This window comes from Mytilus trossulus, chromosome 2 (genome assembly GCF_036588685.1).
Source record: "Mytilus trossulus isolate FHL-02 chromosome 2, PNRI_Mtr1.1.1.hap1, whole genome shotgun sequence".
In the NCBI taxonomy this organism is placed as follows: domain Eukaryota; kingdom Metazoa; phylum Mollusca; class Bivalvia; order Mytilida; family Mytilidae; genus Mytilus; species Mytilus trossulus.
Window position 1 is genome coordinate 53,979,354 of NC_086374.1, and position 18,322 is coordinate 53,997,675.

Sequence of the window (18,322 nt, forward strand, 5' to 3'; positions counted from 1 at the left end):
ACTGAAAAAAACTACTTATTTATATTGTATGATAAAATTGATTAAGACGACACCTACATGATGTCTGTTTCATCTTGCTATATAGAAATTAACACTAATTGTAGCGATAATAAGAAAAAGTTCATTGTTTAAAAATATATCATATTTCATTGGTTAACTCCAATGTTAAATGTCGAGTGACAAAATAACGATGACGATTGAATTATATAAATGTTACCGACTTTGTGTCTAGGCTAATGACAGCAACACACACAATATGGAGGATAGAAACAAAAGTCCACCAGGAATCAACTCACAATCTACTGTTGATGAAGATCAATTCATTACTGATAAACTTTTTGCATCTATTGTGTTGAAAAGGTTTAAGCTTGCTAGAATTTTAGCTGAAGGAGGAGCAGACGTTAAAGCAACACTTTCATCTGGAGTCACTCCACTAATGGCAGCTTGTGATGCAGTCACAGAAAAAAGACACCTAAAAAAGAAATGTGAGGTAATATTTTGCTTGCTTAAAAATGGTGCTGATATTAATGCTAAAGACAAATATGACAGAACGCCATTGCATTACGCCTGCATAAATGGTTGTGCCGAAGTGATGAAAATACTTGAAGAAAATGGCGCCGACAAAGAGGAATTCGACTTAAACGGAAAGAAACCTAGTTTTTACACAGAGAATGAATTCACACAGAAAAAGTTCTCTATTCGAACACAGCGTGACAGTATAGCTACTGAGAGTATGATGAACACAAATTTCTCTTACCGTCACTGGGACTCCAGAGAATTTTTGAATGTATTTTAAAAGTTTGGTTCTTCATGTGATTTTATTAACATATAAGTATACATAAAATTTGACTTGCATATCTTTGTTTCATTTTGTAAAAATATTCATTATCTTTGTAAAGTATTGATTATCTTTGTTAAGTATGGATTATCTTTGTTCAGTTTACTATCCATATTCGTATACTAAAACATCCTAGGTGTTTAAAAGTATTTTTTTTTAGTATTGGCTATATTGGTTAGTGTTGTATATTTGGATTTTTTTTAAGCAAATAAAATAGCGTCAGAAGAGTGATATGTATGTTTTTCATTGTTTGACTTACTCATTTTATTGCGCACTCTGAAAATGTTAAAAAGAACGAACATAAATTTATTTAAACATATAAAGTATACATTTTTTCCGTGTCTTTTTGGGGTCGTCTGAATAATGCAATCTCATTATCATATGAAATAAAGGAAAACGTTGTAATTTATAGAGATTGGAGCTTAGACCTTTTTTACAACATGTTCAATCTATGAATCTTACAATCTTAAATCCAAGTAAAGCGGCTGAACCTGATTTGATAACTCACAAGCTACTGATCAGCTGTAACGAAGCAACATATCAGTGCCTTTATGTATTATTTTTCATTTTTCATTACATACATGTATGTGTCCTTCTCAAGGAAAATTGGCAAATTTTATTCATGTCTTTAAAATTGGAGATGCTTCTATTCCTTCTTACTATCGTTTGATTTCACTTAAAAGCTGTTTAGATAAAATGATCGACATGGTTATATATAAAAAGTTATCAAAGGTACCAGGATTATAATTAAGTACGCCAGACGCGCGTTTCGTCTACATTAGACTCATCAGTGACGCTCAAATCAAAATATTTATAAAGCCAAACAAGTACAAAGTTGAAGAGCATTGAAGAGCCAAAATTCCATACGTTGTGCCAAATATGACTAAGTTATCTAAATTTGGGATAAGAAAATCTTTAGTTTTTCGAAATATTCAAATTTTTGTAAACCGGAAATTTACAGAAATGACCACATTATTGATATTCATGTCAACATTGAAGTGCTGACTACTGGACTGGTGATACCCTCGGTGACGAAACGTCCACCAGCAGTAGCATCGACCCAGTGGTGTAAAAATTTATCAAAGGTACCAGGATTATAATTAAGTACGCCAGACGCGCGTTTCGTCTACATAAGACTCATCAGTGACGCTCATATCAAAATATTTATAAATCCAAACAAGTACATACTCGCTTTATAATTTGATAGTTGAGCATTGCCTTTTTTTACCCTTACCGGTCTTGATTGTTTGGCAAATGATCTCACTACATACTAACTCTTAGATGAATGTGACCTACAGAATAAGACTATTTACCGGATTTGTTATAACATGAGCAACACGACAGTGCCACATGTGCTTACCGATCACATGAGATCACACCCAGTTTTAGGTGGGGTTCCTGTTGCTTATTCTTTAGTTTTCTATGTTGTGTTATGTGTACTATTGTTTGTCTGTTTGTCTTTTTCATTTTTAGCCGTGGCGTTGTCAGTTTATTTTCGATTTATGAGTTGACTGTCCCTCTGGGATCTTTCGTCCCTCTTAGACATCTATAATTCGATTCTAATGCACTCGAAAATAAGGAAGATATTTGCTTTGTTTTTGGCAGATTCCTCAAAAGAATTATTTTAGATTGACATAAATTATATAATCAAAATGTAACGTCTCTCGGTAGATTATATGTGAATGATAACTCCTTTGGGTATTTTAGTAGAATAGCCATACTGATTTAAATCAATTTAATAACTTGTTGATAACGTGTTTAATGACTTCATACATATTTCTGAACTTCATAAACAAGAAACTCCTAGATGAACTTTCATTTCGATTAGACAATCAAGTGTTTTGATTAGATGCTATCGGAATTTCTTGAGTATACTTTTAAATTAAGCTGGTAAATGGAACGATCTTGTTCTCAAAATTACTAAAAGACATATTTAATCATCAAGACGTGCTTGCAAAATTAAAATATAAGCTAACTCGTTCATATATTGAAAAACAGTATTTAACTTATATAACATCATTATTTGAGCATAATTGCGAAGTATAGGATGAATATAGTGTTGATAATACTGAACTGTTGGACACACTACAGCGTGAAGATGCAAGAATTGTTACAGGCCTACCTTTAGCAACAGTGAAATGTTATATTTTAAAACTGGTTTATATTATATCATAACTTATTATACTTAGTAGAGGACTATCTTACAAGTGATAACTTATGTCTGATCCCTTTTATTATAGATCATAACAAATAAAACATGTTTAAACAAAAATAAATGTTTCAGCTTTCGATATTGTCGTTTGTTAAAGGACTCTTCGTTCACTTGGAGTTCTGTAGTTTTGTAATCTTACTTTTCGTTACAAGTAACTTCTAAATAAATAAAAAACAAACAAAAATTATCATCATTTGCAAAAATATTAATATTTATAAGTTATATTCTTATAAATTGGTTCTTTTATATGAAAATTTATATTAAATATCTGCATTCCTGCATAAAATTTTGCTAACATGATAGAAAATCTGGACCTTTGGTTCACTGTTTTTTACAATCCAAGATGGAGGAAGACACCCATACCACCTTAAAGGAATTATTAGTGTAAAAACAAGACCAATTCATTCAGAAACAAATAAGAGTCAGAAGGACTTAAATACCATTTTGTTCAGTGACTTGGTTCCATCTATACACCAATATAAATCCTTTAAAAAGACGTTTAAGGTAGCTGCAGTGTATTCAGAACCAGAATTTATGACAATCGAGACGATTTATTTTGAAATTATTTCTGATACTCTAGTAGCAATATACCACATTCGCCTGTATAAGGGGTATATATTTCCCAACATATTCGGTATTAAAGAGCTTGTAGTTGCTTCTCAACACTTTGTAAAAAAAGTGTCTGAGTAAAAGGGAGTATGAAAAGAAAGTCTCGTCGTTTTTTTTGTAAAAAGTGCATCGGAAGATATCGAGACCCTGTTGATAAATAATCAATATCAACTTCACAATTAATACACGATGGTCTTGAATGATATCTTTTGGGTACTGATGTTGTTTATCAACAAAATAACGTGATATGATATTTTTTCATTTGCCTGTATGGATATAACTTTTGTCTGTTTGAACTGCTTTTTGTGTAGCCTTCGACTTTAGTCGAAAAAGCGAGACAAAGCGATCCTACCTTCCGTCGTCGTTGGCGTCAACAAATATTCACTCTGTGGTTAAAGTTTTGAAATTTTAATAACTTTCTTAAACTATACTGGATTTCTACCAAACTTTGACCGCAGCTTGTTTATGATCATAAGATAGTATCCAGAAGTAAACTTTGTAAAAATAGAATTTCATTTTTCCATATTTTACTATAAATGGACTTAGTTTTTCCTGCGGGGAAACAAAACATTCACTCTGTGGTTAAAGTTTTTAGAATTTTAATAACTTTCTCCAACTATCCTGGGTTTGTACCAAACTTGGACAGAAGCTTGTTTATGATCATAAGATAGTATCCAGAAGTAAATTTTGTAAATAAATAAATCCATTTTTTCCATATTTTACTTTTAAATGGACTTAGTTTTTCTGCGGGGAACCATTACATTCACTCTGTGGTTAAAGTTTTTAGAATTTTAATAACTTTCTCAAACTATCCTGGGTTTGTACCAAACTTGGACAGAAGCTTGTTTATGATCATAAGATAGTATCCAGAAGTAAATTTTGTAAAATTAAAATTCCGTTTTTTCCGTATTTTACTATAAATGGACTTAGTTTTTTCTGCGGAGAACAAAACATTCACTCTGTGGTTAAAGTTTTTAGTATTTTAATAACTTTCCCCAACTATCCTGGGTTTGTACCAAACTTGGACAGAAGCTTGTTTTTGATCATAAGATAGTATCCAGAGGTAAATTTTGTAAATAAATAAATCCATTTTTTCCATATTTTACTTTTAAATGGACTTAGTTTTTCTGCGGGGAACCATTACATTCACTCTGTGGTTAACGTTTTTAAAATTTTAATAACTTTCTTAAACTATCCTGGGTTTGTACCAAACTTGGACAGAAGCTTATTTATGATCATAAGATTGTAACCACAAGTAAAGTTTGTAAAAAGATTCTGTAATTTACTTTTAAATGGACTTAGATTTTCTCACAATCATAAAACAGTAACAAGAGGAATATTTTTATTGATTTTTTTCCTCATTATTGTTGAGCCTGCGATTTACAGCAAAAATAGGCGAGACACTGGGTTCCGCGGAACCCTTACAAATGTTTGTAATAAAAAATTAAAGTGGCTCTGAACTTATACATCCCGGTATTGTGTTATGGTAAATTTTGGTATTCTTGTCTTTCATTTTTTGCTAATGTACTTTGTCTATATGTCTTTTTGTGCTCCTTGTACATACTTCTTTTTTTTTATAGTGCTTAAGATTGAAACACAATGTTAACTGCTGTACTCTTATTTTTGACATTCCTTCCTATCATGTCTTTTAGTTGTCACTGTCATACAAGTGAGAGATTTAGCTAATTATGAATAAAACCAGAAAGATATGCGCGTATTTGATATTAATAACATAGTTTGCAATACCGTATGTGTAAGTATTGCATACCATTGACAATTGAACTGTCACCTATATGAGGCTTCTCGCAGATCGCTTATAAATACAACCATAGTGTCAAGTATATATTTAAATGACTACCATGGATTGTGGCAACACGGGTCAGGGATCAAAGCCCTTACGTTTGAATATAAGATGTTGTATGATTGCCAATGAACAAATAACTTAGAAGTTAAAAACTGTATGCCTTTAACAATAAGAAAACTCGATTCCGCGAAGCAACGTTAAGAGCCCCCTAATGACAAATTGTAACAATTCAAACATGAAAACGAATGGCCTGGTTTATGAACAAAACATACGTAAAACATGTCACACAGCCCAAAACAATAACTGAATTACAGGCTTATGACAAAAAACAGACACATACGGAATCAGTTGGGATTAAAATGTTTGCTGGCTATAAACTTTGTAATTAATTTGGGACGGTGGTGCAAAAAACAACATAAGAATAAACGTTATAAATCAGTTTAAATGAGCGATACTATCTACGAAATGTTTTTGAGGAGCGAATTCTGTCAATCACAGACAAGGTAAAAGTAGTCTGTGTCTGAAAGTTCGATAACATTAACCAGCCGTCTGCACCTGTCATTTTAGCCAAATACATGAAGGCTTTCGGTTAAGTCAACTCTAATGACACCTGAAATTTATAACTAAACCAAAACAGTTTCTTGTAGAAAAACAATTTCTATTCCCAGGAAGAAAGGGGGATATCGGGTTTTATATTGCAGTTCAGTTGTCTTTAGGTTTCTTTTTAGAATCCAAACTGAAAAAGGATCGTTTCGTCAAAGTTTTGGTTAAGTAACTAACTATGAGATCATGGTCTCATTACAATTACTGATAACCGAAATAAAACATTATGGAACAGCGCATCATGATAACTTTATCGAAGTACAAAACCTCAATTCTAATATGCCACAGCATTAATAAATTATTACTTCCAGATTGGAACATAATGTATTTAAACGATATCAATATATAAAGATACTGTAGATTGCTGACCATAGAACCGTCTTCAATATATCTGGCTAGTTGCAGATTGCTAATAATGGCAAATGTTCTGTCACATATAAATATAAATGACAATATTAGATTGTGGAAACTGAATGGGAGATAAAATCAATTTGGATCTTCGAAGGGAATGCTACTTTTTATTAATCGAAATGATAATTTCAAGCAGCGAACTCTACAAATCAGAATTTGTCCGAAAGTTCGATAACATTAATCAGACTTTCTCACCTTTTTTTCCCAATAAGCAAAATATATGAAGGCGTTCACAAATGTCAACTACATCATCACCTGTAACTAAATCTTATTATAATTATATTAACAACCATTATTCATTTACTGGGCGCCCGGTGATATTGGTTATATATTCTAGGTCAATTGTCTTATGCCTTCCTTCTTGGATCTTAATTGAATGAAAAACCATCGATACGTCAGAATTTATTATTTAGTAACCAGCAATTAGGATATGGTCCCCTTGAACTCTTAGATAAAGAGATAAAAAAAACATAATATTACAAGGAACCGTTTACTGAATTTCATGTAAAAATAAGTACTTCGTTCCAATAAGTCTTTTTGGGTATTGTATACTTCCGTCCTACGGTTTTTTAAAGGTTCTCAAAATGGTAAAATAATTCAACGATGATCTAAATTTAAAATCAATAAATTTTGTCTATGGATAATCTATTTTATTACACTATTTATTCGTATTTATAATTACATCAATATTTGATTGGTTAAGACTATCCTACGTGTCATTGAACAAATCTTTATATTCCTCTCTTAGAGTATCATATTCCTCCGTGGATTGTGGGGACAACATATCTTGCAACGTTGCATATGCATAACGTTTTGTTTTTGCATTTATTTGTACTGTAATTCTGTCATGTAATTTAACAATGCCATAACAGCGGGAGGTTTGGCTAGCCGTAAAACCAGGTTCAACCTACCAATTTTTTTTTATTAAAAAAATCCTGTACCAAGTCAGGAAAGTGGCAGTTGTTATCTTATAGATCGTTTCTCTGTATGTCGTTTTGTTTTTTGTTGCAATTCAGTGTTTCTGTTTGTTTCTGTTGTTTCGTTGTTTTCCTTTTATAATTGATGTGTTTACCTCAGTTTTATTTTGTAACCCGGATTTGTTTCATCTCAATCGATTTATATAAAAAAGATGTGGTATGAATGCCAATGAGACAACTGTACACCAGAGACCAAAATAGCACAGACATTAACAACTATAGGTCACAGTACGGCCTTTAACAATGAGCAAATCCCATACCGCATAGTTAGCAATAAAAGGACCCGATATGACAATGTAAAACAATTCAAACTAGAAAACTAACGGCCTTATTTATATAAAAAAACACATAACCAAACCACAACCACTGAATTACTGGCTCTTGACTTGGGACAGGCACATACATAAATAATGTGGCGGGGTTAAACATCTTAACGGGATCCCAACCCTCCCCTAACCTGGGACAGTGGTATAACAGTACAACAGAAGAACGAACGACTTTCGAACAGCGGTATACTACTGTTGCCTTTATTTGAACTTCTTTTTTTTAATATAGCGATACCAAAATCATTATCGTGATCATTCCAGACGTTTAAACAAAAAGACTAATAAATACCTTTGATCCTTACTGTTTACCAATTATGTGTATATTGTGTTTAGTTCTAAAAACAAGCGGATAAGAAAAAAAATGTATGCAAACTTATATTGTTTGTTCAGGTAGTAAACTAAGCACAAGCAGTGGAATAAAACATTCATTTCCCTTGGCTTTGGGAGATATGAATATTTGATCATCCTCGAAAAAATATATTTCCTTCGGGAACAGCCCTCGTGAAATATGAATATTCTTGGATAATTAGATATTCATATGCCCCTCAGGCACAGGAAATAAATATATAGTGTTTCATAATAGCATATGTCCATTACCGCTTTTAAAAAAAGCTTTTTATTTTATTATTATAGTTCGTTTCTGTGTGTGTAACATTTTAGTGTTGTGTTTCTGATGTGTCGTAGTTCTCATCTTATAGAACGTTTCCCTTAGTTTTAGTTTGTATCCCGGACATGCTTTTTTCTCAATTGATTTGTGACTTTCGAACAGCGGTGTACGTCTGTTGCCTTTATTTTAGTTTAAAGTTATCATTGAAATAAGCAAATTTGACAATTCCATCCTCTGTCAAGATGATGTTATGGTCAATTAGCCCTAGTGGAAAGGTTCTCAACATTCAGTTTTTGTAACAGTAGAAAAACATTATTGTGGTGTTACAAATGTAGTATGAAAGATCTTGATTTATTGCATTCTAAATACATAAACCTTTTATAAAAATAACGTAAACAGAAACAATTAATTGCAACACATGCGCATTTCGACAACTAATTTTTTAAAACCATTAATTTCTGTCAGCACCACCAGCTTTAGTACTTATTTGATACCAAAAAATCAACGTGAAACAAAAGCAGTAGAAACCTTGATAAATACAAACCAAAATCTCAGAAAATATCTTGTAGGGCATATACCTGAATTCTCTAGAAAAAAGCAGTCAACACTCTAAAAGTTCAAAATTACTGTCCACACCGATCTTTTGAAAATAAAGAAAAATAAAAGAAAGTGATAATCAGTATTCAAATTCAAAAGATGAAAGCGTACTGACATTATATAAAAAAAACAACAGAAAAAAACAAGCAAACGAATAAACAAACGACCATAAAACAAATACTAGTACACATAACATAACATAGGATAATTAATAAATGTGCTAATTAAGATTGACCAAGCTGTTAATGTAAATGTCATAAAACCTTCCGTTGGTATTCTAAGAACCATCTGTTCAATGTATCAAAGAAAAGAAGATATAAAACGACTGAGATCTGGCACACGTTTTAGTCAGGTACTAAACTGTAATCATTCTAAACAAATCACAATTTCCTTTGACGATGGACATAAAAAGGAAAAGCCTTTTAGATACGAATGGAAATGATTCCAGTTTTGAAGAAGACCAGCTAATCACGGATAAACTGTTTGCAGCCATTGTATCAAAGAAGTTTAAACTTGCTAGGATTTTAGCAGAAGGGGGAGTTGATGTTAAGGCAACGCTACCCTCTGGTATAACTCCATTGATGGCGGCATGTGATGCTGTTATAGACGACAGACATTTGGAAAAGAAATGTGAAGTCATATCATGTCTTATTAGAAATGGCTCTGATGTCAATGCTAAAGACAACGATGACCGAACACCACTTCATTATGCTTGTATAAATGGATGTCCGGATATTATTGAAATTCTTAAGGAAAATGGGGCAGATCAATCTGCAGTTGACATCAACGGTAAAGTTCCCAAATTTTATTCAGAAAAAAATTTCATGCAGAACAAATTTCATATACTCACAAGGCGTGATAGCATTGCTGTCATAAATAAATCGAGAATGTCTGATTATTATTAACGGGAAACCTTAGGACAAATGATTTGCAGCAATTAACTGTTCATTATTCTTGATGTAAATAAAAACCCTCCATTCGTAACGGTACTGTATGTTTTTGTGTTTACCTAATATTATTTAATAAATCAATAAATTTTTAGTAGTTTCTATCTTTTTTTAAAACAGGAAAAACAAAATTAATTAAATTCAACCGTTTTGTTGGACTCAAGTCCCAACTTTCTACAAGAAATTTGAAAACGAAAACTTGTGGTTCAATACTGATTGCATGGCACGGAACCACTAATGGTATTGACATGTTTGGATCACAGCATCTTGATAAAGGTTGCATGCCTCTTCATTTCTTGTACAAATATTTTGATCTACAGTCCTGATACGCTAACTACCGGCTTCATAGATTTACCTCTGATTGTGTCTGAAAATTCTCTTAAAACTAAAACAATTTTCATTTAACTAAAGGACAGCAAATTTTGAAAAACATACCTCGACATGAAAACATTGAGCAGTGAGAAAGCAATGATCTCTTGTTAAAAAAATGAAAAACTTTATAAATGCGCACACAGTCTGTTTATAGTTGTGACTATGTCGCATTCTTCAGAAGATTTACTAAACGAATTGTAACACTGTAACATGTAAATGTAGCGGAATTTGATGAGACTGTTATTAAAGTGAGAGGGTTAGCGCTATAGAACCAGGTTTAATCCACCATTTTCTACATTTGAAAATGCCTGTACCAAGTCAGGAATATGACAGTTCTTGTCCATTCGTTTTTGATGCGTTTTGTTTTTTGATTTTGCCATGTGATTATGGACTTTCCAAATTGATTTTCCTCTGAGTTCAGTATTTTTGTGATTTTAATTTTTTTCATATCAGGTACTGAATTACCAGGTTCTATTCATAACGGCGTTTTGCCATGTTATAGACTTATTGGTACATTATATTTTTTAAAGCACAGGACAGCATTTCCTGAAAAAGATTCTTCACCAAAAAGCCTTTTCATTCTCCAAAAATACACCGAAAAAAACTACCTACAAATTCATTTAAATTTCTTACAGAAGATTAGAGAAAAATTTAGGATCGTATAGTCAATGAAGATGATATAATGCCAACAGCAGAAACATTAAACATATTTTTTAGAACTTTAAAACGTCACCCGATTTTGTTTTTGTTGCAGCAGGGCTTTAACGTGACAAGAAAGACAAAGCCATGTGTTCTCCAAAGGGCATTTTTTAAATTTTCAACGGCCAATGTAAATCGCAAAGAAATGAATAGCAGAGCATGGTTGCATGCCTTTTCATCTCCTTTTACAAATATGTTGATCTACAGTCCTGATACAGATATCTGCTTCAAAGGTTCACATCTGATTGTGTCGGAAAATTTTCTTAAAACTATAACACTTTTTTCATTTAATTGAACGACAGCAAATTTTAAAAAAAATACCTAGAAATGAACACATTAATCAGTGAGATAGCAAATGATCTCTTGTTACAAAAATTTAAAACCTTCATAAATGCATAACAAATTTGTTCATTATAACTATGTCCCTTTAATTTCTTCAGAGGGTTTACTAAAATAATAGTTTTTGACATCTTTAGGAAACACTGTGATTTTGTATGAGGTTCAGATTTCCTAGACTCTCTTGCATAAATCAATCACAATGGTCGTTTAGAATGTTGTAGACTTATTGCTACATATTCTTTTTGAAGCACAGGACAGCATTTCCTTAAAAAAAATCTTCACCTAAAAGCACTTTTTATTCTCCAAAAATCTGGTGAAAAGGACAACCTACAAATTTATTTAGATTTCTTAGAGAAGATTAAAGAACAAAAATTGGATCGTATACACAAAGATGAGATGATGCCAACAATTAGAAACATTAAAATTATTTTTTTAGAACTTACAATGTCACATGGTTTTGTTTTTATTACAGCAAGGGGGTTTTGAAGGTGACAAAAAAAACAAGGCCATCTGTGTTCTTGAAGGCAAACATTTTTAATATTCAAAGGCCAATGAAAATCACGAAGAAAGGGATAGCAGAGTATGGTTGCATGCCTCTTTATCTCCTTGTACAAATATTTTGATATACAGTCCTGATGCAGACACCTGCTACATAGGTTTACCTCTGATTGTGTCTGAAAATTCTAATAAAACTAAAAAAAATATCATTCAACTGAAGGACAGCAAATTTCGAAAAACACACCTTAACATGACCACATTAAGCAGTGAGATAGCAAATATTTTCTTGTTACAAAATATTGAAAACCTTCGTAAATGTCTACAAATCTGTTCATTGTAATTACGTCTCTTTCCTCAGAGGGTTTACTTAAAGAAAAGTTTTTGACATATTTAGGCAACACTGGGATAACATATCGGGTACATAATTACCAGGTTCTCTTGCAGAAACCAATAATCCCGATAATCTTTTGGCATGTTATAGACTTGTTGCTTTATTAGGTTTTTTAAAGCACAGGACAGCATTTCCTGAAAAAGTTAAAAGTTTCTTCACCAATCGTATCGTCAATGAAGATAGAGAGCCGTGGTGTAGTGGTTAGTGCATCGGACTACTAATAAAGATAAAAAAAAGTGCATCGGACTACTAACACAAAGGTTCCTGGTTCGATTCCCGTTTGGGATGAAAATTTCAGGAACTCAATTTTCGGCTCTCCCTTGACACCATCTGCGAGTATGGTCTTGAGGAAACGACGATAGTCCGTCGGAAAGGGACGATAAATGGCTGACCCGTGTTAAGAGAGAGCCACATCTTTTGCACGTTAAAGACACCCTTGTAGATTTCGAAAAAGAGTAGGCTAATGCCGCTACAAGGCAGCACTCGCACCCGCAAAGTGGAAAGGGATTAATATAAGTTGCTAAACTTGTTTCCAAATCCACTATAAATAGATATGTTTAAACTAAAAATGAAGATGAGATGATGCCAACAGCAGAAACATTAAAAAATTTTTTTTTTAAACTTTCAAAGTCACCCGATTTTGTTTTTGTTGCAGCAGGGCTTTGAACGTGACAAGAAAAACAAGGCAATGTGTTCTTGAAAGAGCAATTTTCGAATATTCAAAGGCCGCACGAAGAAGAGATAACAGAGCATGGTTGCATGCCTCTTCATCTCCTTGTACAAAAAGTTTTATCTACAGTCCTGATACAGATACCTGCTTTAAAGGCTTACCTCTGATTGTCTGAAAATGCTCTTAAAACTGAAACAATTTCCATAAGAAAAATTATACCTTGACATGATCACATTACGCAGTGTCATAGCAAATGATATCTTTTTACAAAAATTGAAAAACCTTCATAAATACCATCACAATTTGTGCATTGCAACTGGTTGTGACTATGTCTCTTTCTTCAGAGGATTTACTAAAAGCATAGTCTTTGACAATTTTATGAACCACTGCGATTTCATATCGGGTACAGAATTCCCAGGTTCTCTTGCAGAAACCTATCCCGATGGTCTTTTGGCATGTTATAAACTTATTGGTGCATTATATTTTTTTTAAAGCAAATGACAGCATTTCCTGAAAAAGATTATTCACCAAAAATATTTTCCATTCTCCAAAAATTCCCGCGAAAAGGACAACCTACAAATTCACTTAGATTTGTAGAGAAAAATTTGAAGATCGTATAGTCAATGCTAATGAGATAATGGCTACAGAAGCATCAGATTCATTTTTTAAAACTTTAAAAGTCACCCGATTTTGTTTTTGTTGCAACAGGGCTTTTAACGTGACAAGAAAGACAAAGGCAATGTGTTCTAAAAAGCGCAATTTTTGAATATTCAACGGCCAATAGAAAACGCCAAAAAAAAAATGGATAGCAGAGCATGGTTGGATGCCTCTTCATTTCATTGTACAAATATTTTGATCTACAGTCCTGATACAGATACCTGTTTCATATGTTTACCTCTGATTGTGTCTGAAAAGCCTATTAAAACTATAAAACATTTTTCATTCAATTGAAGGACAAACAAAAACATGGAAATGAACACTTTAATCAGTGAGAAAGCAAATGATCTCTTGTTACAAAATTGAAAACCTTCATAAATGCGCACACATATTTGTGCTTATGTCTCATTCTTTAGAAGATTTATTAAACGAATAGTTTTAGACAACTTCAACACTGTGGTGTCTTATTGATCAGGTACTGAATTCAAAGCTTCTCTTGCAGAAACCATTCACAATGGTCTTTTGGCATGTTATAGACTTATTGGTACATTATATTTTTTAAGGCACAGGACAGCATTTCCTGAAGAGATTCTTTACAAAAAAGCCTTTCCATTCTCCAAACATCACACGAAAAGGACAACCTACAAATTCATAAAGATTTCTTAAGAGAAAATAAGAAAAAAAAATTGAAAATCGTATCGTCAATGAAGATGAGATGATGCCAACAGCAGAAACATTAAAATTATTTTTTTAGAACTTTCAAAGTCACTCGATTTTGTTTTTGCTGCATCAGGGCTTTGAACGTGACAAGAAATCGCAAAGAAATGTATAGTAGAGCATGGTTAAATGCCTCTTAATCTCCTTGTACAAATATGATGTTCTACAGTCCTAATGCAGATATTTGCTTCATATGTTTACCTCTGATTGTGTCTTGAAATTCTCATCAAACTAAAACAATTTTCAGTCAATTGAAGGACAGCAAAATTAGAAAATATACCTTGACATGAACACATTAAGCAGTGAGATAGCAAATGATCTCTTTTACAAAATTGAAAAAACTTTATAAATGCCTACACAATCTATTCATTGTAATTGCTTTTAACTTTGTCTCTTTCTACAGAGGATTTACAACAACAAAAAATAGTGTTTGACAACTTTTGGAAACACTCTGATTTCATATTAGGTACAGAAGTCACAGGTTTTCCTGATTGCAGAAACCAATCCCGATGATCTTTTGGCATGTTATAGACTTATTGGTACATTATACTTTTTGAAGCACATGACAGCATTTACTAAAAATAACCTTTACTAAAAAGCCTTCTTATTCTCCAAAGATCACACGAAAAGGTCAACTTACAAATTCATTTAGATTTCTCACAGAAGATAAGAGAAAACGTATGGGATCGTATAGTCAATGAAGATGAGATGACATCAACATAAGAAGCATAACAAAATCACTGGATACGTGGTTGCTGGGTATCTGATATGTGGGACAAAGTCCTGCATTCTTCCGTTAAACTTCTAAATCCTATTGAATATGGATGGGAACTTAAATCTGAGCCTTGTTTGTCTATGATATGGGATACCACAGAAAACTATGTTCGAATTGAACATACTGTCCTTTTTCTTACAAACGGATGCAATTATAACACAGGCTGTGTCAACAACAGATGTCTATGTGAGTTGAAAGGCATTGTACATATGTGGTGTAAATGATTATGTACATCTAAAGTGTTATTAGTGTATCATTTCATTTTTAGCTCACCTGTCCCGAGCTTTCTCATCACTTGGCGTCCGTCGTTCGTCGGCGTAACCTTTTTACATTTTGAACTTCCTTCTAGAGAACCACTGAATGGAATGCAACCAAACATGGCATGCATGTTCCTTATGAGGTGCTGACCAAGTGTTGTTACTTTTTAGCCGATCCATCATCCAAGATGGCCATCAGCCGGGGACTTAGTCTAATATAGGATCCTGTGGGAAATGCATACAGATGACTTCTTTTAGAAAACCACTGAATGGAATGAAACCAAACATGGCATGAATGTGTCTTATGAGTTGTTGACCAAGTTTTGTTAATTTGTAGCGGATCCATCATCCAAGATGGCCACCAGCGAGGGACTTTGTTTAACATAAGACCATATAAGAAATGCATACACATGACTTCTTTTAGAGAACCACTAAATAGAAAGAAACCAAACATAGCATGATAATAAAATTAACGGTACCAATTATCTTGCACCAGATGCGCATTTCGACAATACATGTTCGTTCAGTGATGCTCGTGGCCAAAATATTTGAAATCCAAAGCTATATAAAAGATGAAAAGCTATAATCCAAAAGGTCCAAAAAGTATAGCCAAATCCGTGAAAGGAATCAGAGCTTTGCATGAGGGAGATACATTCCTTAATTTATAATAATTTATAATATTTTGTAACAGCAAATTTTAATAACACAAAAAATCCGTATTTCATGCCAGTACCGAAGTACTGGCTACTGGGCTGGTGATACCCTCGGGGACTAATATCCACCAGCAGAGGCATCGACCGAGTGGTAGTAATAAAATTAACGGTACCAATGAATGTTCCTTATGAGTTGTTGATCAAGTGTTGTTACTTTGTAGACGATCCATTATCCAAGATGGCCGCCTATTGGAAATGCATACAAATAACTTCTTTTAGAGAACCACTGAATACTAGTATAATGAAACCAAACACAGTATGAATGTTCCTTAATGAGGTCCTCACCAAGTGTTTCTTCTTATCCAAAAACCAAGATGGCCGCCAGTGAGGGACTTAATTTAACATAGGACCCTATGGGAAATGCATACAAATGACTTTCTTTTTTTTTTTTTTTTTAGAAAAAACACTGAATGGAATGACATCAAACATAGCATAAATGTCCTTATGAGATGCTGACCAAGTGTTGTTACTTTGTCGCCGATCCAACATCCAAAATGGCCGCCAGTGGGGTGACTTGGTTTAACATAGGACTCTAAGGGAAATGCATACAAATGACTTCTTTTGGAGAACCGACGAATTGAATGAAACCAAACATAGCATGAATGCTCCTAATGAAGTGCTATCCATGTGTTGTTACTTTGTAGGCAATCCATCGTACAAGATGGCCACCAGCGACGGGCTTAGTTTAACATAGGACCCTGTGGGAAATGCATCCAAAAGTCTTCTACTAGAGAACCACTGAATTGAATAAAACCAAACATAGCATGAATGCTCCTTTCCTAATCAGGTGCTGGCCAAGTGTTGTTTCTTTGTAGCCAATAAACTCATCATAGATACCAGGACTAAATTTTGTATATACGCCAGACGCGCGTTTCGTCTTATCAGTGACGCTCGAATCTTAAAAAGTTCAAAAGGCCAAATAAAATACGAAGTTGAAGAGCAATGAGGATCAAAATTCCTAAAAGTGTTGCCAAATACAGCTTATGTAATATATGCCTGAGGTAGAAAAGCCTTCTTTTTTTATGATTTCAAATAAAAGTAGTCAGGTGAGCGATACAGGCTCTTGAAAGCCTCTAGTTAGTTATATAATAGTATATAGTTAGAATTTATTACTAAATCAATTTATCTTTTCGCTATTGATTAAATATACCATACATTTTATTTAGTTATGATGTGGGCTCTTTTTCCAATATGAATATATAAATTAGCCTGAAATAGCCAGTATAACAAAAATAAACAATGACTTTGAACAAAACAATATCTGTCGAATTGAAAAAAAAGGTTTGTATATTGAGGAAAGAGACCATGTTTATAACACTATACTGTTCATAAATGAACGGTAGATATAAAAGGGAAAGAATGTCACTTATGCACCTTAATTACCTAAACCAAAATAGGGACAGCAATTACGAATTACTGTACACAGGTATTGATTTGTCACATGTCATAAATGTTAATAGTGAAATTAACTATTAAAATTGCAATAAGCAAAGACTAACAAATAATTAAAAGATATACAAAATAATTATTCAAAAAGTTTTTGTTATTCTTAATTATTACCAATCACGAAACTTTATTTTTAAAATTTTACACATTACCTTTTTACATTGGTAAAAATAAAAGACAGACGGAGGATAATCAAACTAAAAAGAAATAAACAAAAGTATATAGAACTCAATCAATTCTTAGTACTTTTATCTCATATTATACATTGTAATTTTTTCTGCCATTTTGTTTTTTTAAGATACATATATTTCTAAGATGCTTTCGTCATTATCAAATGCTTTTTTGTATAAATATTTGCATAAGAAGAGGATATCTCTAAAAAAAAAAAGAAATACAATAATACATCGTAGTGGACATGCGCTTTACATTTGAATTAAGTTTGTAGTTAACAATGCAGTTTTGATCAGCTTATATTTATAACTGGTTGCGCTTATTTTTCAGATGGTCCAAAGATGAAGAAGAAATCTACCTTTGGAGATATAATCTGTTCGTTGTTTTCATCCTTCCGAAAAACTGAAATGAAGAATCACTGTAATTAGGCAATTTATTTATTTATAGTGGTAGCTAATTTTCTGTATTTTACTGGATGAATATTTTTTTTATTTTCATCATATCTTTGATTTTGTATTTTTTAAATTTTATAATTGGCTTTGCTTTTGGTTTTATTTTGTCGATTGTTTAAAATTGCGTATTGACCTCTTGACGTCTTTAAATTCTCGTTGACAATTGGGTTGTTTTCTTATTGTTGTACATGAATATACCCACTTGGAATTTATTTAAAGGAATCTAGATTTCTA

General features: G+C 32.7%; 1 protein-coding gene across 1 annotated transcript; it reads left to right on the forward strand.

Annotated features, from left to right (window-relative positions):
* The first annotated feature begins 256 nt into the window (after positions 1–256).
* LOC134705864 (ankyrin repeat domain-containing protein 34B-like) lies at positions 257–796 on the forward strand. The gene has a single exon (XM_063564579.1). It carries the CDS (start codon positions 257–259, stop codon positions 794–796), a length of 540 nt encoding a protein of 179 aa, XP_063420649.1.
* Positions 797–18,322: the final 17,526 nt, after the last annotated feature.